The following is a 26,755-nucleotide window of genomic DNA, read 5'->3' on the forward strand; positions in this document are numbered from 1 at the left end:
TCATAACTTCTATGTCCCTTGAGATATAATCTTCATATTTGGTATGCATGTGTATATGGACAAGGCCTTTCCATAGCACAGTTTTTTTTACCCCTGTGACCTTGACCTTGAACTGAGGGTCCTTGTTTAGGTTTCTAAATCTGCGTTTAGGTTTCGAAAAATGCTCATTACTTCTTTGTCCCTTGAGATATAACCTACATATTTGGTATGCATGTGTATATGGACAAAGCCTTTCCATACGCACTAAAAATTTTACCCCTGTGACCTTGACCTTGAACTTAGGGTCCTCGTTTGGGTTTCGAAATCTGCGTTTAGGTTTCGTAAAAAAACTCATAATTTCTATCAAGCGTTTATAGGGGGCATAAGTCATCCTATGGTGACAGCTCTTGTTTTTTTAATGATGTTTTTACTAAGTAATATCATAGCCAAAAGTTATTTCAATCATCATAATTCCTTTCATTTTTGGGGTTTTTCCTTTTCATGCTTATGTATATAATACTTGTAAATTTTAATTTATAGGCCTTACTAGCAAGGACATTAAAAACTTCTCTTTTCAGGTCGCTGCTTTTGATATTGATGGCACCATTATAACAACGAAGTCCGGGAAAGTCTTTGCAACCAATGCAGACGATTGGAGGTAGGCATGTTTCAATTTCTTAAATTGAAAAAAAATCATCTGCGACCTTTTGGTAAAAATCCAATGTTTATGGAAAAAATTCTTTAATGTTATTACAAATCTCTAGTCCTGTGGGACACCCAGCCAGAAGGTTAAGCGCGTCCTGAAACAAAAAATAAATGTCAGTACAAGTGCAATTTTAGCACAATGGTGAATTCTTGTCATCTTATTCTTTTGATTTAGAAATTCGATATATTATAAATGTTTTGTAATTTATTAAAAAGTTGTGTACAGTGTATTAGGTCTGAATACTTTTGTTAATAATGACATGTCATATATTATTTTATGTATAATCGTATTTTTTGATGACAAAGCCTTTTAGTGTTCTTGAATTGTCATTTATTCTTGAATACTTCCAATCTATTCTTAAAGGATGAATATTCTTTAGGATTTTCCTAATGGTAGAACTTCAGTACATGTGCAGCCTGCTTTTTTTTCTTTTTACTGACCTACGCTGGATTTCCATTTTTTAAATCCGCTTAGGACCGATTTTGAGATTCACCCAAATCCGTTGAGAAAATTGGGGTGGGGGGGGGGGGGGGGTGGGGGGGTTGAGCGTTGTATAAATAACTAGTGTTCTTGGAGATACCTCGGAGAATCTGTACTGGTTACAGGAATTATAGCGCACCACATTGTGTTTTCCTAGGCTTTTGTACAGAACTGAAACACTGAAGAAACTAGCATACCTTCATGATAGTGGCTTCAAGATTGTATTCTTCACTAATCAGGTAAAAGACATTTTATGGGTGTTATTCAGTTTTATTTTGTTCCAAAACTTTATCTTTGATTGTTTTCATGTATATATTGTGTATAAAAGAAAGTAAGTTACTAACATTTTCTTATATACAACCTCAGTTTTTGGTAAACAATCTTTGAAGCTCACAACTTTAGTACATCAATTCATATCACTGTATTAATGTCATTTCAAACATATTATTAAGCTTGGATATCATGTGTTTAGCAAGTTATCTGAAAAGAATATGCAATGTTTATTGCAAAAGAGAATTTAATACGTTATGATTGGTAATAATGGAAATGTGTTTGTAATTACCATTTGTCAGTTAGTGGCTGGACTGATGAAAAAAAATGGAAACACCCCTTCAAATTATTATGCCCCCCTTCGAAGAAGAGAGGGTATATTGCTTTGCACATGTCGGTCGGTCTGTCGGTCGGTCCGTCCGTCTGTCCGTCCACCAGGTGGTTTCCGGATGATAACTAAAGAACGCTAACTAGGATCATGAAACTTCATAGGTACATTGATCATGACTCGCAGATGACCCCTATTGATTTTGAGGTCACTAGGTCAAAGGTCAAGGTCACGGTGACCCGAAATAGTAAAATGGTTTTTGGATGATAACTTAAGAACGCATATGGGGCCAACAGGGCGAACTCTGAACAATATAACTGAAGCAACTGGTCTGTAATCCTAAATCTATAATTATCAGTCCAATGAAACATCATCATTTGAGTAAAATAAAGTGGATCAGTAAAAATATTATCAGAATATGAGATTTTTTTGTATATTTTGTATATTAAATATTGTGTTAATGTTTAATTTTGTTGATTAATATAAATATAAGCAGGACAGGGGAGGTAATACACTATTATATCTTTCTTATATACAGGTGAAACAAATGCAATAAGTTTAAATTTCATGTTTAATAAATAGAGGATATTTGTTCATGTCAGTGTGAGATCAATTGTTATTTTTTTCATTGTCCCTCAACATATTGCTTTTATATTTTGCATACTTGTTTACCAACATCACCCCAACCTATATTTCCCCCCCAAACCTCACCCCCCCCACCAATTTTTTTTTTTAAAACATCATCTTATAAATTACCACACCCACATTATACCCCGCTCTCACCCCCTACCCCCCCCAATTTTTTTTTAAAACATCTTATAAATTACCACCCCCACATTATACCCCCCTCTCACTCCCCCCTAACCCCCCACCCCCACCCATTTTTTTTTTCAAACATCTATTAATTACCACACCCCGCATTATACCCCCCCTCACCCCCCCTACCCCCCCCCCCCCCCCGACCCCCAAATAAAAACATTTTTTTTTTAACATGTAATAAATTACCCCATTCCTAATTATACCCCCCCTGACACCCCCACCCCCCCTACCTAATGTTTTTCCCAGGCCATTTTAGCGTGGCGAAAAGCCACGCCGCCTTCCCGGATCGCCACGCTGCCCTTTTCAGAGGCAAATTTCGCCACGCACCCTTTTATCAAAGGCAAATTTGATTATTGCCTTACGATCTTACTTGGTCCGCAAAATCAGCTTACTTGATTGTCTGTGACGCTCTGACTGTGCTTGATTTACTCGAGAGACATCAACGTCTAATTGACTATATTTAATTGAGCAGATTTAATCTATAACAGTGCTTGATTTATAGGTAGGTCTTACTGACTGCTCAAAGGCTGTGAATTAGTCATGTGTGAATAACCCCGTGTCAGTATCAATCGATAATGCCGGAGGCTATGTTATACCAAGCGCAGTTTTCGCTCGGCAATGTGTACTCCTCCGTGATATAATCATTACTTCGGAGACTTTTGATGAAAAACTCGATGCTATTCTCGTGGCAATTGTGCTTTGCATGCATTATTCAGTTATATCAAAACATTTATTTTTACGCATAATTACATTTAATTTCATAAACAAATTTATTCATTATCGTTTTCGTCTTTAAGATAATTAGATCTAATTATTGAAATAATTAATGAGACGTATACCAATTTAACAAAATGCGAATCGCGTATACGATTTAACGTTGCTATGCGCACCTGTCGCTTACTTCATTTGACATTTTATCAACATGGCGGACTATACAGAATTAAATTGTGACTCGGCCAAAAATAACAAATTACGTCGTAAACGATCGAATTAACGATGGGGATTATACATTAAGAAGGAATTAATGAAAAGTCTGTGATAATCAACGATGCATAAAAATGTTTTAGATAGCAACAACATTATTTATTTATTTGTAATCTACCCGGTGCATGTATGTCACGGAAACGAGAGTTTGCATATTGTTAGCGATCAATTTACTCGCAATGTTATTTTAAACATCTGTCGAGATTATTGTTAGAAAATTGGATAAGACAAACATGGTTTCATTTATATGTTAGTGGATCTGTGTATAATCAGATTCATATGCATATATTGCTTTATTATGTTTGTCGTGCTGTACAGTTTATTGAAACAGCATGGAACTTGTACATTGAAGGGTAAATATATTAATATAAATCATAGTAAGTTAAATACATCTATTACCATTAAATGTGCTTGTTTATATGTTATTTTTTCCACAACTGCTTCTGTTGCGATTACATGTTTCCCCGTAATTCAGGTATTCAGGGAACGTGTTTGCCCTTTTTTGCCTAAATTGCGCGCTAAAATGCCCTTTTTGAAAGTAATGCGCCATGCCCCTTTGCCCTCCTGGGAAAAACACTACTACCCCCCCACCCCCCAAAAAAACATTATTTTTTTTAAACCTTTAATAAATTACCACACCCCACATTATACCCCCCCTCTCACCCCCTACCCACCTCCCCACCCCCCCTCCCCCCCCCAAAAAAAAAAAATAAGTTTTTTGAAACGCTAATTAATACACAACCCCACATTATACCAGTCTCAATGCCCCCCCTTACCCCCCAATTTTTTTTTTTAACATCTAACCAAATGGACCCACCCCAAAATTTTATACCGACCCCCCACCCCCAAATTATACCGAATCTCACTCCCCCTAACCCCTACCCCCCCCCCCCCAAAAAAAAATTTAAAAAAAAAAAAAAAAAAAATAATTTTAACATCTTATAATTACCCACCCACATATACCCTCTTTCACTCCCCCATACCCCCCTCTACCCCCCCCCAATTTTTTTTTTAAACATCTAAATGAATACCCCACCCACATTATACCCCCCTTCATTCCCCCCTACCCCCCACCCCCCCCCCCCCCCAATTTTTTTTTATAAACATTTTAATAAATTTACCACACCTTACAATTATAACCCCCCCCCCCCCCTACCCCCCCTACCCCCCCCCTCCCCAATTTTTTTATATATTTTTTTTCCTTTTGTTATTTTTGAAAGATCGTCTAATTAACTATTGAATATGAACAATTTCCCCATGGTGGCTTACGTTATACTGTCAAGCACTTGAATAGTCGAGCGCACTGTCCTCTGACAGCTCTTGTTAGGTCACAAGGTCAAAGGTCAAGGTCACAGTGACTCAAAATAGTAAAATGGTTTCCGGATGATAACTCAAGAATGCTTATGCCTAGGATCATGAAACTTCATAGGTACATTGATCATGACTGGCAGATGACCCCTATTGATTTTCCGGTCACTAGGTCAAAGGTCAAGATCTGCCTCAAATAAATTTTCTCTAAAAAAGAGACTGTCTTTAAACAACAATACCGTTAAAGTGGAAAGTGATGTCCCAGATTAGCCTGTGCAAAAATAAAAAATTACATGTGAAACTGCCTCCATGTGAAACTGCCTCCATGTGAAACTGCCTCCATGTGAAACTGCCTCCATGTGAAGCTGCCTCCATGTGAAACTGCCTCCATGTGAAACTGCCTCCATGTGAAGCTGCCTCCATGTGAAACTGCCCTTTTTAAATATAATTCTTAAACCATGCCAATTTGTAAAGCAATGCTGCTTTTTCAGATGGGCGTCTCCAAAGGGAAAACAAACATAGAGGAGCTGAAAACAAAGTTCATCAAAGTGGTCAAGGAAGTAGGTGTGCCTGTACAGGTGTGTTGAACATTTGCAAAATGCTGCATAAGGGTTTGTGTAGCAGGAACGTCATTATCTTGAAAGTTATGAGGTCCTACATGACCTTTGATATGTGGAGTTTGACATTTAAATACTGACCTTAAAAAAGTCTTTAATCAAAGACTGCTGGTTTATGACTGCATGATATGAAATATTAGTTATTTGGTGGCAAACTATAGCATACCAGAATGGTAAAGATTTAGAAGTACTTGCAAATGGAATCAAGGGCAATTAAACAATTGAACATGGGGAAAAACTATGAGCTGTCTCTTATTATATGTAGTATTTAAATTATGTTTTTTATTCCCTCTGATTGAATGATGGGGGGTACATTGTTTTTTGCCTGTCTGTTTGTCTGTTAGTCAATCTGTCCCAAAAATTTAATTTTGGTTAAAGTTTTGCGATAACTTTTGCAATATTGAAGATAGCATCTTGATATTTGGCATGCATGTGTATCTCATGGAGTTGCACATTTTGAGCGGTGAAAGGTCAAGGTCATCATTCAAGGTCAGAGGTTAAATATATGGCTTCAAAGCGGCGCAGTAGGGGGCATTGTGTTTCACAAACACAGCTCTTGTTCTATTTTTAATTATTTTAAAATCCTGAGTCTGATGATTGATTTAAAGATGTTCTTTTTATGCCCCCCAATGAGGGCATATAGTGATCGGACTGTCCGTCCATCCATCTGTCCATCACACTTTGCGTTTAGGTTTCGAAAAATGCTCATTACTTCTATGTCGCTTCAGATAGCAACTTGATATTTGGCATGCATGTGTATCTCATGGAGCTGCACATTTTGAGTGGTGAATGGTCTAGGTCATCCTTCAAGGGCAAAGGTCAAAAAAACAAATCCAAGGGAAGTAATAAGCTTTAAAAGGAGCTAATTATCTGTACCTGCCAAATTATTATCCCCCGCCAGAGGCGGAGGGATATTGTTTTGGCGTTGTCCGTCCGTCCGGCTGTCCGTCCATCCGTCTGTCCGGCACTTTTGTGTCCGGAGCCATATCTTGGAAGTGCTTTGGCGGATTTCATTGAAACTTTGTATGAGTATATATATGCATAAGAGAATGATGCACGCCAAATGGCATTGTACACCATCTGTTAAAAACAGAGTTATGGCCCTTTGTATCTTGAAAAAATGCTTTTTACTATAGGCACTTTTGAGTCCGGAGCCATATCTTTGAAGTGCTTTGGCGGATTTCATTGAAACTTGGTATGAGTATATATATGCATAAGAGGATGATGCACGCCAAATGGCATTGTACACCATCTGTTAAAAACAGAGTTATGGCCCTTTGTATCTTGAAAAAAACGCTTTTTACTGTAGGCACTTTTGTGTCCGGAGAAATATCTTGGAAGTGCTTTGGCGGATTTCATTGAAACTTGGTATGAGTATATATATGCATAAGAGGATGAGCACGCCAAATGGCATTGTACACCATCTGTTAAAAACAGAGTTATGGCCCTTTGTATCTTGAAAAAATGCTTTTTACTATAGGCACTTTTGTGTCCGGAGCCATATCTTGGAAGTGCTTTGGCGGATTTCATTGAAACTTGTTTTTTTTTAATCAAAGCGGCACAGAAGGGGGCATTGTGTTTCTGACAAACACATCTCTTGTTTGTTTATGTGTTTAATAATTCTTCTGTTTTGCAGATCCTTGTGGCTACCAAAGGTGGCCTGAACAGAAAACCATGCACTGGAATGTGGACTCACCTGACCAAACATGTAGAACACTTTTGTGGTTTCACATAAGAAACATCATATCTATTTTGGAAATAAAATCATTGTGACCATGATGATGATGCTAATTTTTGTCAATTCAAGTGTACCAGTATCTAAAAATCACACTTATATAATCTATAAAAAAAGAATAATTTTTTCATAAAGATCACTTTTTTTAATTAAATGAGACATGATCTAGAAATATGGCACTTATTGCATGTGCCTAAAGTATTGCACCTGATTAGCCTATGCATCACTCACAGGTTAATCAGGGATAACACTTTTTACTGTACCATGACTTTTTGCAAAGATGATTTTAAAATGAAAAATATCATATATGCGGAAAATGCAAACTGAACAGGCATATTTGGGATGGCACTCAACTAACATTTATTTAGGCCTGCTTATCTTGAGCAAAACTCTCTTTACACAATATAATTCCTTCAATATACCCATTGTCAGTATCCCCAAAAATGCATGTGCTTCCTTTCAATTCAAATTATTGTATTGTATTGTTAAAAGATCAGAAACTGTTTTGAGACATCCTCTTTTGTATCGAGTTCATGCCTGATGATTATGTTTATTTTTTTTAGCTCAATAGCGGATTAGATGTTGATCTATCACAGAGTTTTTATGTTGGAGGTATGTATTATGTCAATTTTTAGATACTTTTTGGATTTTTTGGGTAGTCAGTCTGTAAGATGGTTTGTCCCCATAAAATGCTATACATTTGTGTAATGTTTTGAGAAAACTGGGCATAATGCATGTGCGGTCCGCACAGGCTAATCAGGGACGACACTTTCCGCTTCATGGTATTTTTTGTTTAAAGGAAGTCCCTTTTTACCGAAAATCTAGTTTCAGGGGAAAGTAGCCTGTGCTAATCTGGGATGTGCTAATCTGGGATGACACTTTACGCACATGCATTAATAAGCCCAGTTTTCTCAGAACAAAACACAGTTGTTGAGCATACTTCTGCAACATTCCTTGATGGATAAAAACGTTACTTCAAATATCTCATAATCCTGTAATTAAGATATCCAAGCTACTTTTTATTGGCAGTGATCTACACATTTCTAAGAAATTTGCAGTTGAACATATCACAGACCAGTTTGGGGGTATTTGTCATGCTTGTTATTACATTTTTATATTGATCACTTATAAAAGCATAAAGTCAGTGCTTTCCCTTGATTTATGTTTATGCTTTGTGTACCTGTGTTTTATACATCTGTTCAAAACCCTTTCCCCATCAAGAGCAAAGTGAAAATGGCTTTTGCAACCAGCAAAGGGTCAAAAAGGGCTTTTTATGGGGAAAACCTTGACAGGCAGGTGCTTGGTCAGGGTCCAGGAGAACAATGTGTGCTCAATCACTCGAAAACAGTTTAAATTGGATCATCAAACTTTGGTGTTAACATTTATGGGCATAATATGTTGGCATATTTGATCTCAAGCCAGAGCATATTTATCACTTTTGAATGATTTATTTTGAATGATAAAAAAGCTCAATTTAACTTGTCCAAACTCTAACCTACTAATATAGGTGAAAATAATTTTTTTAAACCATTATTGATGGAATCATCACAATTTAACACCGAGATATTTATGTACTTTTAAACGAACATTTATTTGCAAAAGTCTTCTAAACGTCTAGGTGGCAGGCTGTGTCAATAAAAAAAAACAACAACAACATCTTGTTAAGCCATACTTTTGACTAAATTTTTGCAAAAAGTAATCAGGTCCATCCCATAGGGTCAATCATTTTAATTGTTTTCCTTTCCTTGATAAAATCAGTAAAAAATATGACTGACATTATAATATATATATAATTCATAAATGTTTTAATGATCTTATATTTTGTGCTGAAGAAAATTGCCTTATCTGATGGTATCTTGAATTCCCTAACTGTTTGCTTCCTGATTGGATCCCCATTTCTCTAGATGCTGCTGGTAGACCCAAGGGCTGGATGCCAAAGATGAAGAAAGATTTTAGCTCCAGTGACAGACTGGTGTGTTCATTTGTAGGAAATTATTTTGTCTTGTGTATTATTTTTTTGTGAAATTAAAATTTCAAAGAAAGAAATTGTAAAAATAAATTCACTTACTTATGCTAGTAAGAATTTGCGTTTCTTTGATTTCAATGCAAGTAATTGTACTATTAATCATTTTATAATAATAAGATAAAAAATTATGTAAATGTGTTACATGTTAAATAATGCTTAAGGATTTATGCCATATTTCTACAATGTACTTATGTCCTTTTTAAACCCAGTTTTGCTATTTCAGTTTGCGTTGAATGTTGGGCTGCAGTTCTTCACACCGGAGGAGTATTTCCTTGGTTACCCAACAAATAAGTTTAACATGCCAGAGTTTGATCCAGTGAGTTGACAGCGTCTAAGGATTTCTTTCCTTATTTAACATGGTTTATTCAAATGACCTATTGTCAACAATTCCAAATATGGCTTTTATTTTTACAACAGGAGTGAAAAAAAATCACAAATACAGGTAAGCAGTACAAAATTGTACATACATAGAAAATGTAAATTCGATCACAAATATAAATATATTAATTACTGTATTTGTTTATCATTTATTGAAGATTTAACACATTCAATAAAATCATGAAACTCTTATGTAAATATGAAATTATGTTTTAGCGAGGTTTCAAAGTGCAAAATGCAGATTTTCACAGGCAACAGACTTAACACTCGTCACATTGTTACCAAAGGTTTTATCGCACATCAAAACTCAAAATTTAATATTTTCCAAGCCAATAAAATTGACTGCATAATATATTTGTATTCTATTAACCATACAGATTAATTTTGAGTGAACAGACAACATTGAAATTTGTTGCTAACCTATTGGTCCTTATATTGGTATTGAACTATTGACATAAAGGGTTGTCACATTATGCTTGCCACTAGTATCATTAGAAAACAGAAATAATAAATGAACATATGCATATGAAAATAATAAACAATTTGAAAAATACATAAACTTTCCAAAATTATTCATATTGTTGTATCAAAAGATCTGGTGATCATCACAGAGCTTTGATTTTCAGAGGATGCTGAATCCTTCCAGTGACCTGTTGGATCCAAAATCAGCTGCAGTCACGACACCTGGTCGAGAGGTTAGAGGTCATTTAGCAACCTCAGGGGGAAGTTTGTCTCCTCTTCAAGAAAATAGACGGATATTGAATTAGCATGATTATGTACAGCACTCCTGTTTAAACTCTGATTTATACCCGTTTTAAACCAGGTTTTCCGAAGTAAAAAACTGGTTATTAGATTGACGAATATCGGCGGGCTAGCGGGCAGGCGGAACAAGCTTGTCCGGGCCATAACTTTGTCGTTCATTGTGAGATTTTAACACCATTTGGCACATTTGATAACCATCATTAGACGGTGTGTCACGAGAAATAATTACGTCGATATCTCCAAGGTCAAGGTCACACTTTGAGTTCAAAGGTCAAAAATGGCCATAAATGAGCTTGTCCGAGCCATAACTATGTCATTCATTTTGAGATTTTTAAATCATTTGGCACATTTGTTCACCATCATTGGACGATGTGTGTTGCGCAAAAGAATTACTGTTGATATCTCCAAGGTTAAGGTCACACTGAGTTCAAAGGTCAAAAATGGCCATAAGGAGCTTGTCCGGGCCATAACTTTGTCGTTTATTGTGACATTTTAAAATCATTTGTTCACCATCATGGGACTGTGTGTCGCACAAAAGAATTAAGTTGATATAAATAAGGTCAAAGTCACACCTTGAGTTCAAAGGTCAATAATGGCATAATAATTCTTAAAAATCCCCATAAATTTGATTCTCTTGTTTTGTGAAGACAGCATGCAAAATAGTCCGTGTCAATGCGGCACGTGGGGGTATACATCACGTCTGTGACAAAGCTCTAGTTTTTTGTGTGTAGATATTTGTCATCATCTGGCATACAAATTACAATGTGTATGTCATTTAAAAATCCGTATACATGTAGTTGCTTTCACAGGTCAACTAATATTCTTATATGCAACCTGACTGGTTTAGAGAGGTACTATTACGTATGGTAGGACCCAATTTTGATCCAAAGAATGACCAGTATTCGGAATTTGTCTGGTTTAGAGAGGATTCAGGTATAGAGAGGATCTGGTTAAGAGGGTTTCCACTGTATAATTTTATTTGCATGAAGATGTATTAACATAATATGTGAACTGGCCATAGGAATTGTGATGCTTTGAAGTAAGATATCAAACTTCATATTAAATATAATTTATAGAATTTGAAAAGGCTTGTAACTAACTGTAGCAGTATAATTTATTGGCAGGCATTGTGAAAAGGGATGTGATTGAAATTATCTGAAAATTACATTAAAGATTCGTTTTGACATTTTATATATTGTTTTTATAAGTCTTTTGTACAAAAAAATATCCATATTTTCTTTCTATTTTCAGCTGATTGTGCTGGTTGGTTCACCTGCATGTAAGCATGGGCATTGTTGATAATTTGATTGATATGTCTCTGTTATTATACATTTTGCAGATTATGCTTTTTTGGTTGTCAAAGGACATTTAATAGTAATAGTAATTTATTGTCAATTTCTATAAAGTAATTAAAATTAATGCTTCATATTTAATCATCTCAATGATTAATTTCTGTAATGAGGGAAATTCTGAAAAAGCAACATTCTCAGTTACTTAAAATGGAAATGAGTGGACCAAATTTGCTGTTAAACATGATTTATTTGAGTAAGTTAATTTCCTATCCAAACATTTAATATATAACAAGTAATTTAAAATGACTATTATTTATATTTTGATTTTATTTTAATATACTCTTTGAGGCACTTGTTTTTATGCCCCCCATTGAGGCACTTGTTTTTATGCCCCCCAGATCGAATGATCGGGGGTATATTGTATTTGGCCTGTCTGTCTGTCATTCTATCCCAAAACGTTAACCTTGGTTAAAGTTGGATAACTTTTGCAATATTGAAGATAGCAACTTCATATTTGGCATGCATGTGTATCTCATGGAGCTGCACATTTTAGGTAGTGAACAGTCAAGGTGAAGGTCATTTTTCAAGGTCAAAGGTCAAATATCATTGTATTTTTCTTTCCTAAAACTTTAACATTCGTATAAGTTTGGTCATAACTTTTTTAATATTGAAGATAGCAACTTGATATTTGGCATGCATGTGTATCTCATGGAGCTGCACATTTTGAGTGGTGAAAGGTCAAGGTCATCCTTCAAGGTCAAAAGTAAAAAAAATACAATCCAAGGGAAGTACTAAGCTTTAAAAGGGAGTTAATTTCTAAACCTGCCAAATGATATATTGAAATTTTATTATTATATTTATTATAATTTTATTTATAGGGGGCATTGTGTTTCTGACAAACACATCTCTTTTTTAATATACTTGTTAATTTTTGTTACCAGCTGGGAAAAGCTTCTTTGCAAAGGAATACATGGAATCGAAAGGCTACATTGTTGTGAATAGGGTAAGCTTGCATGACTAAGCTCCCATAATCCTAACATTATTTAAATGACTTGTTAGTGATCAAAATAAAATAAAAAATTCATTGAAGGGAAAATTGTGCTTACTAAACAGTTAAAGTTTCATGTGTTAACATGGAAGTGAGCTCATTTGGTCTCGGGCTTATTTGTGCTTGGTTCTTTTCCTCTGCGATATTGAAGCATTGAGTAGTTTAGGCTTGGCATTTAAAGGTTTGAATTATTTGTTAGTATTAGGCTAAAGGTCAAGGAAAGTTTACCACCCTTCCCGCTATGTTGACTGAGAGGAATGGACCCACACAGTGAATAATATCTGTTTGCATGTGTTTGTATTAAACACAGAAGAGGATTGTGTGAAGAGATACCCAGTAAATAATATGAGTTACTGAATTGAAACTGGATACAAGTTTGTCGTTCACCTAAGAAATTAGTGCTAATTGCTTTTTTTTATTGTCTCTTTTCCGCTGTTCATATAGTCAATATTTACCTTGCTGTCATTCTAGAGGCCACATTATTGTCCAATCTTCGTGAAACCTGGTCTGAACAATTGTCCGATTCATTTTTGGCCGAGTTTTAAGCTGGGTCATGTGAGGTCAAGAATGAGGTCACTATATAAATAAAGAAAACACTATAGAAGTCACGTATATAGTTCAATCTTAATGAAACTTGTTAAGGACATTTGTTAGCTCATCTATTTAAAAAAAATAATAAAAAAATGAGCTATTGTCATCACCTTGGCGTCGGCGTCCGGTTAAGTTTTGCGTCTAGGTCAACTTTTCTCATAAAGTATCAATGCTATTGCATTCAAACTTGGTACACTTACTTACTATCATGAGGGGACAGGGCATGCAAAGTAAGATAACTCTGGCTTGCATTTTGACAGAATTATGTGCCCTTTTTATACTTAGAAAATTGAAAATATTGGTTAAGTTTTGTGTTAAGGTCCATTTTATTCCTTAAGTATCAAAGCTATTGCTTTCATACTTGCAACACTTACTAACTTTCATAAGGGGACTGTGCAGGCAAAGATATGTAACTCTGACTGGCATTTTGACAGAATTATGTGCCCTGTTTATACTTAGAAAATTGAAAATTTGGTTAAGTTTTGTGTTTAGGTCCACTTTTTTCCTAAAGTATCAAAGCTATTGCTTTTATACTTGCAACACTTACTAACTATTGTAAGGGGACTGTGCAGGCAAAGTTATGTAACTCTGACTGGCATTATGACGGTATATGGGCCCTTTATACTTGAAAATTTGGTTAAGTTTTGTGTTTTGGTCCACTTTACCCCTAAAGTATCATAGATATTGCTTTCATACTTGGAACACTCGCAAACTATCATAAGGGGACAGTAAAGGACAAGTTGCATAACTCTGGTTGTCATTTTTACGGAATTATGGCCCTTTTGTTACTTAATAACTTTGAATATATGGTTACATTTTGTGTTTAGATCCATTTTACTTCTAAAGTATCAAGTCTATTGCTTTTAAACTTTAAATACTTTCATGCTATCATGAGGGTACTGTACCTGGCCAGGGGTTTTTAAGCACTGTTTGCACCTTCGAAAAATGGAGGCACTCCAAAAGCAAACGGACTCGATCCCAAACCGAAATTATAAAAAAAATCCCAATTTTCAAATTTTTTTTAGCTCACCTGAGCACAACGTGCTCATGGTGAGCTTTTGTGATCGCCTTTTGATCTTCATGAAATTTGGTCAGAAGATTGGTTTCAATGATATCTTGGATGAGTTCGAAAATGGTTACGTTTGCTTGAAAAACATGGCTGCCAAGGGGCGGAGCATTTTTCCTTATATGGCTATATATGGCTATAGTAGAATCTTGTTAACTTTCTAGTTTGCTCAATCTTCATGAAATTTGGTCAGAACATCGGTTTCCTGTGTAGTAAAGTTTGATTTTATGATGTCAATATTATGTGACATTAACTGTGTTATGTAATTTTTTATAACACAGAATTTTCATAGTTAATATTACTGTTTAAGTCATTAACACTTATGATAAGCCTTTCAACTAAGAGATAATTGAAAGAAAGACAACATGAACATGATTTTGCAGTATTTATGCAGTATTTATCTCCCTTGTTTAACCTGGTTCAGTAATCTATTTTTAGTTCTGCTCTGGAATTTGGGAAGATATTGATCATTGATAAATGCACTGTTCTGAGGGAAAATTGACTACTCTGCCATTGATCTCTTCTGAACTGTTTAAAATAAGCTGTTTGGGCTGATTTAACACCTCTTGATGCTCTCTTGAAAAGTTAACAGCTCTTGAAAAAGGTTGGAATTTTGAAATAATTAAACTCTAAATTATTTTTAACACCAGCATCAAGACATTTTGGCATTATTTTCTAAATTATTTTTATTATTTAGATTATTTTTATTTGGCATTTTCTAAATTAGAAAGACTATTCTATTTCAATAACTGTAGTAAATTTTTCTTATTTTTACATTTGATTCACTGAAGTTTCCTAATCTCCATAAGTATTGTTCTTTAGATTAAATTAGACCTATGTTGTAAACTAGATTTTTTAAGCACTTTCTAGACTAACAGTAACTTATATTTATATCAGTTTTTTTTTTTTACAGATTTTGAACTTCTTTTTACATTCTTTAAGGTATTTGCTGCATGTTGTTCATTTTTGTAACGATACTTAGATTCTTGTACCTGTTCTTAATTTTCTGTCATTGTTGTTCATTTTCCGAGTTCTTGGAATAAAAATTAGTTATTTTTGTTAAAGCTGCCTTGGTTTTCACTTACAAATAAATTCTTTGAGTGTATTGAGACGTCCCTGACTGAACGCCTTTAGTTAATTGAACTACAACAAGTCAGTATATTCATCATGACCGGAAATAAGAGTTTGTCAAATAAATATTTCCGCATTACATAAGTGCTTACAAAGTTACATAACTTGTAACCGTCCTGTGACCGGTTCATTTGCGTAAGCGAAGGAGACCGCACTACCACACCTGGATAGGACAGTTGAGTTCGATAATGGTTTTGATCGGTAAAAAAACATGGCTTCCAGGGGGGGGGGTCTTTTTCCTTATATTTATATAGTAAAAAAGCTTGTGAACACTCTAGAAGTCAAATGTTTTGCCTAATCATCATGAAATTTTGTCAAAACATTAGTTATGTGGATGTCTCGGACGAGTTTGAAAATAGTCATGATCAGTGAAAAAACATGGCCGCCAGGGAGTGGGGCAGTTTTCTTTATATGTATATAGTGACAACATGTGAACAGTCTAGAAGACACATTTTTTCCCAATCTTCATGAAATTTGGACATATCTTGGAAGTGTTAAAAAATGGTTCAGGTCTGTTAAAAAACATGGCCGCCAAGGGGTTATTTGTTGTTCATTCTTCATGATACTTGGTTAGAACATTTGTCCCATTGATATCTTGGGCTGCAAAGAACAGGTCATTTCTTTTTATCTCAGGTGAGCGACTTTTGACTCTTGTTTTTTTTAGAATGAAGTGTCTTATAACTTGTGTAACTAACCAGTGTTTGTTTTGGTAAAAAATATCTGCTATAAGGTTTTGACTGTTCAGTTCTTATCTCAGAGTGTAACTGTAACTGAAAAACAAAACTACAGTAAATGTACGTGAATAAACGTTGAACATACCCAATATTGCATCTGATTATATAAAGAAGACAAAATAACAAATAAAAACAAATTAATTTGTTAAACCACTGAATTATTTAAGCATGATAAATTCACAATTTTTTCCCAAATGAGCCGTTTCATCGAAGCAAAAATTCCCCAAATGGCCAATTTTGTCGATAAAAAATTCACAATTTGGTCAGACTCCTTTTCCCAAAATAGGCAGAAAAAACCCTGCTGGCAAGTTGAATTTTACCTTGACCTTTGCATGACCTTCACTCTCAAGGTCAAATTATTAAAGTTTGCTAAAATTGCCATAACTTCTTTATTTATGATTAGATTCGATTGATACTTTGACAAAACAACTCTTACCTGACATACCACTATAGACTACCCAAACCATCCCGCCCGCCCCCCCCCCCCCTTAATCCCCCCCCCATTTTCTTTTTAAATTAAAGATCATCTAATAAATGACCACCAAACCCTCACACTATACCCCCCCCCCCCTCCCACCCCCACCCCAAAAAATAATTATTATGCCCCCGGTAGGGTGGCATATAGCAGTTGAACTGTCCATCAGTATGTCAGTCAGTCTGTCCGTTCGATAAAAACTTTAACATTGGCCATAACTTTTTCACTTTTGAAGATAGCAACTTGATATTTGGCATGCATGTGTATCTTATGGAGCTGCACATTTTGAGCGGTGAAAGGTCAAGGTCATCCTTCAAGATCAAATGTCAAATTTATGGTGTCTGTCCGTCCGAAAACTTTAACATTGGCCATAACTTTTTCAATATTGAAGATAGCAACTTGATATTTGGCATGCATGTGTATCTCATGGAGCGGAACATTTTAAGTGGTGAAAGGTGAAGGTCAAGATTATCCTTTAAGGTCAAATGTCAAATATATGGCGTCTGTCCGTCTGAAAACTTTAACATTGGCCATAACTTTTTTAATATTGAAGATAGCAACTTGATATTTGGCATGCATGTGTATCTCATGAAGCCTCACATTTTGAGTGGTGGAAGTTCAAGGTAAAGATCATCTTTGAAGGTAAAAAAAACAACAAAACAATTCATAGCGGCGTTCTCATGAAGCTGCACATTTGGAGTGGTGGAAGGTCAAGGTCATCCTTCAAGGTCAAGGTCATTCTTCAAGGTCAAAGGTCAAAACAATAAATAATTCAAAGCAGTGTTCTCATGAAGCTGCACATTTGGAGTGGTGGAAGTTCAAGGTCAAGGTCATTCTTCAAGGTCAAGTCATCCTTCAAGGTCAAAGGTAAAAAAAATAATACAAAGCAGCCTTATCATGAAGCTGCACACTTTGAGTGGTGGAAGTTCAAGGCCAAGGTCATCCTTCTAGGTCAAAGGTAAAAAAAATATATATAAAAATTCAAAGTGGTGTTATCATGAAGCTGCACATTTTGAGTGGTGGAATTTCAAGGCCAAGGTCATCCTTCAAGGTCGAAAAAAAAAATAAAAAAATTTCCAAGCAGCGTTCTAATGAAGCTGTCAAAGTCAAGGTCATCCTTCAAGGTCAAAGGTAATTTTTTTATTTCAAAGCGGCGTTCTCATGAAGCTGCACATTTTGAGTGGTGGAAGGTCAAGATCATTCTTCAAGGTCAAGGTCATCCTTCAGGGTCAAAGGTCATTTTTTTTTGTTTCAATGCGGTGTTATAATGAAGCTTCACATTTTGAGTGGTGGAAGTTCACGGTCAAGGTCATCCTTCAAGGTCAAAGGTCAAAAAATATATTTCAAAGTGGCGTTCTCATGAAGCTGCACATTTTGAGTGGTGGAAGTTCAAGGTCAAGGTCATCCTTCAAGGTCAAAGGTACAATTTTTTTTTTTTTAATTAAAGCGGCGCAATAGGGGGCATTGTGTTTCTGACAAACAAATCTCTTGTTTGTTTTTTTTTCAAACATGGTTAAAAACACAAATATATATTAACCAGGTTTTCCGAAGGAAAAAACTGGTTATTAGATTGGCGAATGCGGGCGGGCTGGCTGGCAGGCTGGCGGGCGGGCGGAACAAGCTTGTCCGGGCCATTACTATGTCGTTCATTGTCATATATTAAAATCATTTGGCACATTTGTTCACCATCATTGGACGGTGTGTCGCGCGAAATAATTACGTCGATATCTCCAAGGTCAAGGTCACACTTTGAGTTCAAAGGTCAAAATTGGCAATAAATGAGCTTGTCTTGGCCATAACTATGTCATTCATTGTGAGATTTTACAATTATTTGGCACATTTGTTCACCATCATGGGACGGTGTGTCGCACGAAAGAATCACGTCAATATCTCCAATGTCAAGGTCACCACAACTTAAAATAGATTTATTTTGAAACAAACTTACAAAGGGGGTTAATTTTGTTTGTTCATTTCAAAAGTTCAGTTTGAGTTGTCTCCCTTAATCAGATTTTTTTTCACAATGAAAACCTGGTTTTGTGACAATTTTGTCCCTTGTTTTTATTATTTTATTTTTGAAATAACGTCCAACCATCCCACCCAAGATTCCCCCCCCCCCCCCAAAAAAAAAGTATTTGTTTTGCCTTTTTTTTTCATTTTTGGAAGATAATGTAATAAATGACCATACCCCCACACTATACACCCTTCTCCACTCCACCCTCCCTTCTTTGTGATTGAAATTGAGATATGTCCCTACACCTTTAAAAAGAAAAATAGATGAGTGGTCTGCACCCTCAAGGCGGTGCTCTTGTTTTAAGCTCACCTGAGCACAATGTGCTCATGATGAGCTATTGTGATCGCCTTTTGTCCCTCGTGCGTCATCAACATTTTCCTTTTTAACACTCTAAACGTCGCATTTATTGTCCAATCTTCAAGAAACTTGGTTAGAACATGTGTCTCAATAATATCTTGGACGAGTTCGAAAATGGTTCCGGTTGGTTGAAAAACATGGCTGCCAGGGGGCGTGGCAGTTTTCCTTAAATGGCTATAGTAAAACCTTGTTAACACTCTAGAAGTCACATTTTTAGTCCAATCTGCATGAAACTTGGTGGGAACATGTGTCCCAATAAAATCTTGAACAAGTAAAAAAATTGTTCCGCTTGGATTAAAAACATGGCCACAAGGGGGCGGGGCAGTTTTCCTAATATGGCTATAGTAAAACCTTGTTAACACTCTAGAAGTCACATTTATTGTCCAATCTTCATGAAACTTAGTCAGAACAATTGTTATAATGATATCTTGAACGAGTTCGAAAATGGTTCCGGTTGGTTGAAAAACATGGCCGCCAGGGGGCGTGGCAGTTTTCCTGATATGGCTAAAGTAAAACCTTGTTAACACTCTAGAAGTCACATTTTTAGTCCAATCTTCATGAAACTTGGTCAAAACATGTGTCCCAATAATATCTTGGACGAGTTCGAAAATAGTTCGAGTTGAATGAAAAACATGGCTGCCATGGGGCGGGGCAGTTTTCCTTATATGGCTTTACTGTATGGTAAAACCTTGTTAATACTAGAAGTCACATTTGTGGTCCAATGCTCATGAAACTTGGTCAGAATATTTGAACTTATAATATCTGGGCTAATTTAAAAAATGGTTGAGATCAGTAAAAAAACATGGCCGCAAGGGGGCGTAGCATTTTTCCTTAAATGGCTATTTACTACAAAACCTTGTTAACACTCTAGAAGTCACATTTATTATCCAATCTTTATGAAACTTGATCAGAACATTTGTTCTAACAATAGCTTGAGTGAGTTTGAAAATGGTTATGGTTTGTTGAAAAACATGGCCGCCAGGGGGGGGGGCAGTTGTCCTTATATGGCTTTAGTGAAAACTTGTTGAGATTATATTAGCCACATTTATTGGCCAATCTTCATAAAACTTGGTCAGAACATTTGTCCCAATGAAATTTTGCCAGAGATTGAAGCTGGGTCATATGAGCTCAAAAACTAGGTCACAAGGTCAAATATTAAAAAAAACATGTTAAAAGTCACTTTTTTGGTCCAAAATGATCTTCATGAATCAGCTTGAATTTTTTTCAGAATAGTCTAGTTCCTTTGGCTTTCAGGTGAGCGCCTTAGGGCCTGATGGCCCTCTTGTTATTATATATTTACTTGGATTCAAATTGTACCAGTTCTGTGATAAACATAGCAACCCGGGGTATGTAAATGTATGATGATAGTATTATCTGACTTGACAGTTTTATATTCAATGCGCTTTAACAAATTGTAAAAATAAATGCAGTTATATTGAAATTTAGTAATAAATTACCTGACTCGACCCAACCTGAATTTTCTTGGTTTAAATTTTGACCCACAGACCCGGCCCAGATACTATATTTGATACTGCTGCAGCTGATGATGATACGGCTCATGGAAACATGAAAAACAACAAACCAAATTTCAAAGAAAATTGAGTTGCTCAAATTAAATCTTTCCATCATTTCAGATTATTATGCCCCCCTTCGAAGAAGAGGGGGTATATTGTTTTGCACATGTCGGTCCGGCGGTCCGGCCACCAGATGGTTTCCGGATGATAATTCAAGAACGCTTAGGCCTAGGATCATGAAACCTCATAGGTACATTGATCATGACCGGCAGAAGACCCCTATTGATTTTCAGGTAACTAGGTCAAAGGTCAAGGTCACAGTGACTTGAAATAGTAAAATGGTTTCTGGATAACTCAAAGTTGCTAAGCCTAGGATCATGAAACTTCATAGGTACATTGATCATGACTGGCAGATGACCCCTATTGATTTTCAGGTCACTGGGTCAAAGGTCAAGGTCACAGTGACTCAAAATAGTAATATGGTTTTCCGGATAATAACTCAACAATACTTATGCCTAGGATCATGAAACTTCATAGGTACATTGATCATGACTGGCAGATGACCCCTATTGATTTTCAGGTCACTAGGTCAAAGGTCAACGTCACAGTGACTCGAAACAGTTAAATGGTTTCTGGATAACTCAAAGTTGCTAAGCCTAGGATCATGAAACTTCATAGGTACATTGATCATGACTGGCAGATGACCCCTATTGATTTTCAGGTCACTGGGTCAAAGGTCAAGGTCACAGTGACTCAAAATAGTAATATGGTTTTCCGGATAATAACTCAACAATACTTATGCCTAGGATCATGAAACTTCATAGGTACATTGATCATGACTGACAGATGACCCCTATTGATTTTCAGGTCACTAGGTCAAAGGTCAACGTCACAGTGACTCGAAACAGTTAAATGGTTTCCGGATTATAACTCACGAATGCTTGCGCCTAGGATCATTAAACTTTATAGGAACATTGATTATGACTGGCAGATGACCCCTATTTATTTTCAGGTCACTAGATCAAAGGTCAAGGTCACAGTGACTCAAAATAGTAAAATGGTTTCCGGATGATAACTCAAGAATGCTTAAACCTAGGATCACGAAACTTCATAAGAACATTGATCATGACTGGCAGATGACCACTATCGATTTTCAGGTCACTAGGTCAAAGGTCAAGGTCACAGTGACTCGAAATAGTAAAATGGTTTCCGGATGATAAATCAACAATGCTTACGCCTAGGATCATGAAACTTCATAGGTACATTGATCATGACTGGCAGATGACCCCTATTGATTTTTAGGTCACTAGGTCAAAGGTCAAGGTCACAGTGACTCGAAATAGTAAAATGGTTTCCGGATGATAACTCAACAATACTTACGCCTAGGATCATGAAACTTCATAGGTACATTGATCATGACTGGCAGATGACCCCTATTGATTTTCAGGTCGCTAGGTCAAAGGTCAAGGTCACAGTGACTCGAAACAGTTAAATGGTTTCGGGATGATAACTCACGAATGCTTTCGCCTAGGATCATAAACTTCATAGGTACATTGATCATGACTGGCAGATGACCTCTATTGATTTTCAGGTCACTAGGTCAAAGGTCAAGGTCACAGTGACTCGAAACAGTAAAATGGTTTCCGGATGAAAACTCAAGAATGCTTACGCCTAGGATCATGAAACCTAATAGGAACATTGATCATGACTGGCAGATGATGCCTATTGATTTTCAGGTCACTAAGTCAAAGGTCAAAGTCACAGTGACAAAAAACGTATTTACACAATGGCTTCCACTACAACTGACAGCCCATATGGGGGGCATGCATGTTTTACAAACAACCCTTGTTATATTAATTTTTTCCAGAAAAAAAATGCATGAAAATGATCAACCAAGAAAAACAACAAAACCTGATTCATTTTTAGCTCCACTGGCCAGAGGCAAGGGGGGCTTATGTCATGGTCCTGTGTTCGTCGTTCAACCGTTCGTGCGTGTGTTAACTTTTTTAGCTCACCTGATTGCTTAGGTGAGCTTTTGTGACTGGTCTTTGTCCGTCTTCTGTCCGTCCGTCTGTGGTCCACATTTGGTTTGTAAACACTCTAGAGGACACATTTCATGTCCGATCTTCATGAAACTTGGTCAGAAGATTTGTCCCAATGATATCTCGATCAAGTTTGAAACCAGGGCATGCTGGTTCAAAAACTAGGTCACTAGGTCAAAAAAAAGAAAAACCTTGTAAACACAGTAGAAGTCACATTTCATGACCAATCTTCATTTAACTTTGTCAAAATGTTTGCCTTAATGATTTATTCGTGGAGTTCAAAAGTGGTTCCGGTCCTTTGAAAAACATGGCCGCCAGTGGGCGGGGCAATTTTCCTTATTTGGCTATAGAGAAACCTTGTAAACACTCTAGAAGTCACAATTTTTGCCCAATCATCATGAAAGTTGGTCAAAACAATGGTTTTATTGATATCTTGGACAAGTTCGAAAATGGTCCAGATCAGTGAAAAAACATGGCCGCCAGTGGGCGGGGCATTTTTCTCTATATGTATATAGTGAAAACATGTGAACACTCTAGAAGTCACATTTTTTGCCCAATTTTTATGAAATTTGGTCAGAACATATGTTTCCTTGATATGAGAGTTGAGTTCGAAAATGGTTCTGGTCAGTTGAATAACATGGCCGCCAGTGGGCGGGGCAATTTTCCTTATTTGGCTATAGAGAAACCTTGTAAACACTCTAGAAGTCACAATGTTTGCCCAATCATCATGAAAGTTGGTCAAAACATTGGTTTTATTGATATCTCAGACAAGTTCAAAAATGGTCCAGATTGGTGAAAAAACCTGGCCGCCAGTGGGCGGGGCATTTTTCTCTGTATGTTTATAGTGAAAACATGTGAACACTCTAGAAGTCACATTTTTTGCCCAATTTTCATGAAATTTGGTCAGAACATTTGTTTCCTTGATATGAGAGTTGAGTTCGAAAATGGTCCTAGTCAGTTGAATAACATGGCTGCAGGGGGGGGGGGGCAGTTTTCCTTATTTGGCTGTAAGAAACCTTGTAAACACTCTAGAAGTCACAATTTTTGCCCAATCATCATGAAAGTTGGTCAAAACATTGGTTTTATTGATATCTCGGATGAGTTCGAAAATGGTCCAGATCCATGAAAAAACATGGCCGCCAGGGAGCGGGGCATTTTTCTCAATATATGTATATAGTGAAAACATGTGAACACTCTAGAAGTCACATTTTTGGCCCAATTTTCATGAAATTTGGTCAGAACATTTGTTTCCTTGATATGAGAGTTGAGTTCAAAAATGGTTCCGATCAGTTGAATATCATGGCTGCCGGGAGGGGGGCAGATTTCTTATATTTATATAGTAAAAAAAGCTTGTGAACACTATAGAAATCACATTTTTTGCCCAATCATCATGAAATTTGGTACAAAGATTGGTTTTATATATATCACATACTTAATGCCATAATTATTGCCCTTAGATTGTCTAAATTTTCATTATATTCGCTTGTAAACACTCTAGAGGTCACAATTTTGTGTCAGATTTTATGAATCTTGGTCATAATATTTATTTTTGTAAGCAAAGTTTGATGTTTGGTAAGGGGGGGTCAACCTAAAATATAGGTCACCAGGTCTAATCTTACAAAAACAAAAACACTCCATATGCCAGAGTTTTGGTTCAATAATGATGAAACTTGACCAGGATGTTTGTCTGGACAATATCTAGGTCAAGTTTGACATTTGGTAAAGATTGAATGAACCGACTCCTCTCAGGTGAGCGAACTAGGGCCATCTTGGCCCTCATGTCTTTAAACATCTCCTAAACTACAAGTCCAATTCTGATAAAACTTCTCACAAATGTTCCTGGGGTGAAACTCTTTCAAATTTGTTCAAATTATGCCCCTGGGGTCAAATTTTACCCCGCCATGGGGGTCAATAAATTGAACATATGCTTATATAAAGCCTATTTTGTGCAAACTGTAAAAATCTGTCTGTCCATAACCGTACAGCCTAGGGCTACCAAATTCGGTATGTAGTGACATCTAATAGTTCTCTACTTAGTTTTTTCAAATATGCCCCTGGGGTCGAATTTGACCCAGCCCTGGGGGTCACAAAAATGAACATTAGCTTAAATAAGGCCTATTTTATGCAAACTTTAAAAATCTTCTTGTCCATAATGGTATGGCATAGGGCTACCAAATTTGGTATGTAGTGACATCTAATAGTTCTCTGTCAAGTCTGTTCAAATTAAGCCCCTGGGATCAAATTTGACCGTTCCCCAGGTGTCACAAAATTGAACATATGCTCATATTGGGCCTATTTTCTGCAAACTTTAAAAATCTATTTCAGAACAGTAGATTTCGCTTTATTGAATAGCCCATTTGTCACGTCCAAATATTCAATTATCCGGAGTATTCAATTACACGGAATCAGTTTATTTCCAATGTTGTCACTGTTCATCCGAATTACCGATGATGTTTGTAAATACGCTTCTACGTCACAGCACGCGCATTTCCATTTAATAAATAAATAATGTCTTTTCTTCTTTCAAGTATGTATTATTATCGTGTTTTTAACCTATTTCAAGGCTGTATTGTTCAATAAACGCATTGAAAAGCGCAGACAGTCGTTTGTTATTCATTATACGGTGCATTGAAAATAATCCACTCATAATATTCGCTCACCGGTTACATTACATACTACATTGTGTACATTGGCACTGACAAGTATACTGACGAGAAACACGTACAAACGATTAAAAATATATTTTGTTGTTCTTGTTTATAAATGGATGCATGCACATTATAATCATTCAGCATATAAACATAACAATACAGCATATAAACATAAACATACAGCATATAAACATAAGCATACAGCATATAAACATACAGCATATAACATAAACATACAACGCATATACACAGTAATTATGGAATCCAGTTGATGAATTCGGTGATCTTCGTTTGTCGTCTGCTCTTTTATGCTACTTTCTAAACCAATTCTTCAAGGTCGTAGAAGGCTTTTTGATCGCTACATCCAATGTCCTCGAGCCTTAAGCCCCTGGGATCAAATTTGACCGTTCCCCAGGTGTCACAAAATTGAACATATGCTTATATTAGGCCTATTTTGTGCAAACTTTAAAAAATCTATTTCAGTACATGTATAATGATACAACATGATAAAACATATCTACATACATGATAAAATAGTAAAACAATAAACATGTATGAGAAATGAAACCATGCCAATAACATTATACCAAGGATTACACAAAAAAAGAGAACTTAATCTCTTATTTCCATTGTGGTCCTTGGATATTGATGGTAGTGACATAGAGAGGCATGAGATGAATATTAGAGATTTGAGTTATAAAAAACAATAATTTGCATAAAAAGGTAGATATATTAAAATTTGGATCAATTAAAAACTAACTATATAGAGCTAAAAGAATGATAACATATTAAGAAGATGAGTTTTAACTGACAACTTAAAATTAGCTGTACTTGTAATATTCCTTAAGGAGGAAGGTAGTTTGTTCCACAAAACACAAGCATTATATGCAAAAGATTTATCACCAAAACCTTTGACGTTGGGTAAAATATAGCACCCACTTTCACTTGACCTAGTTTTGTATGAATGAAGAGTGTCCATAAACATTGGGCCTATATACCAAATTTGGTATGTATTAAAATCTTAAAGTTTTCTACCAAGTTTTTTCAAATTTGACCCCGGGGGTCACAAAAATAAACATATGCTTAAATAAGGCCTATTTTGTGCAAACTTTAAAAATCTTGTTCATAATTATAGAGCCTAGGGCTACTAAATTTGGTAAGTAGTGACATCTATTAGTCCTCTACCAAATTTGTTCAAATTATTCCCCTGGGCTCAAATTTGACCCTGCACCGAGGGTCACAAAACTGAACATATGCTTATATAAAGCCTCTTTAGTGCAAATTTAAAAATCTTCGAATCCATAACCATTGTGCCTAGGGCTACCAAATTTGGTATGTAGTGAAATCTTATAGTTCTCTACCAAGTTTGTTCAAACTATGCCACTGGGGCAAAATTTATTCTTTGAAGGCTCCCATTAAAAAGTTGTTAGAAAATTTGATTTGTCAAAAAA

At 36.0% G+C, this 26,755-nt stretch overlaps 1 protein-coding gene across 4 annotated transcripts in view; it reads left to right on the forward strand.

The window, feature by feature from the left end:
- LOC127882380 (bifunctional polynucleotide phosphatase/kinase-like) overlaps positions 1 to 26,755 on the forward strand; it is a 45,398-nt gene that overhangs the window by 9,816 nt on the left and 8,827 nt on the right. For all 4 annotated transcript variants that reach the window (XM_052430999.1, XM_052430990.1, XM_052431010.1 and 1 more), the window contains exons 4-13: positions 558 to 637; positions 1,323 to 1,404; positions 5,366 to 5,452; positions 7,128 to 7,199; positions 7,790 to 7,838; positions 9,131 to 9,198; positions 9,476 to 9,568; positions 10,257 to 10,325; positions 11,644 to 11,671; positions 12,626 to 12,687. In XM_052430999.1, coding sequence (XP_052286959.1) covers positions 558 to 637; positions 1,323 to 1,404; positions 5,366 to 5,452; positions 7,128 to 7,199; positions 7,790 to 7,838; positions 9,131 to 9,198; positions 9,476 to 9,568; positions 10,257 to 10,325; positions 11,644 to 11,671; positions 12,626 to 12,687 — 690 coding nt within the window. The remainder of the gene's footprint in view (positions 1 to 557; positions 638 to 1,322; positions 1,405 to 5,365; positions 5,453 to 7,127; positions 7,200 to 7,789; positions 7,839 to 9,130; positions 9,199 to 9,475; positions 9,569 to 10,256; positions 10,326 to 11,643; positions 11,672 to 12,625; positions 12,688 to 26,755) is intronic.

Source organism: Dreissena polymorpha, chromosome 1 (genome assembly GCF_020536995.1).
Source record: "Dreissena polymorpha isolate Duluth1 chromosome 1, UMN_Dpol_1.0, whole genome shotgun sequence".
Lineage (NCBI taxonomy): Eukaryota > Metazoa > Mollusca > Bivalvia > Myida > Dreissenidae > Dreissena > Dreissena polymorpha.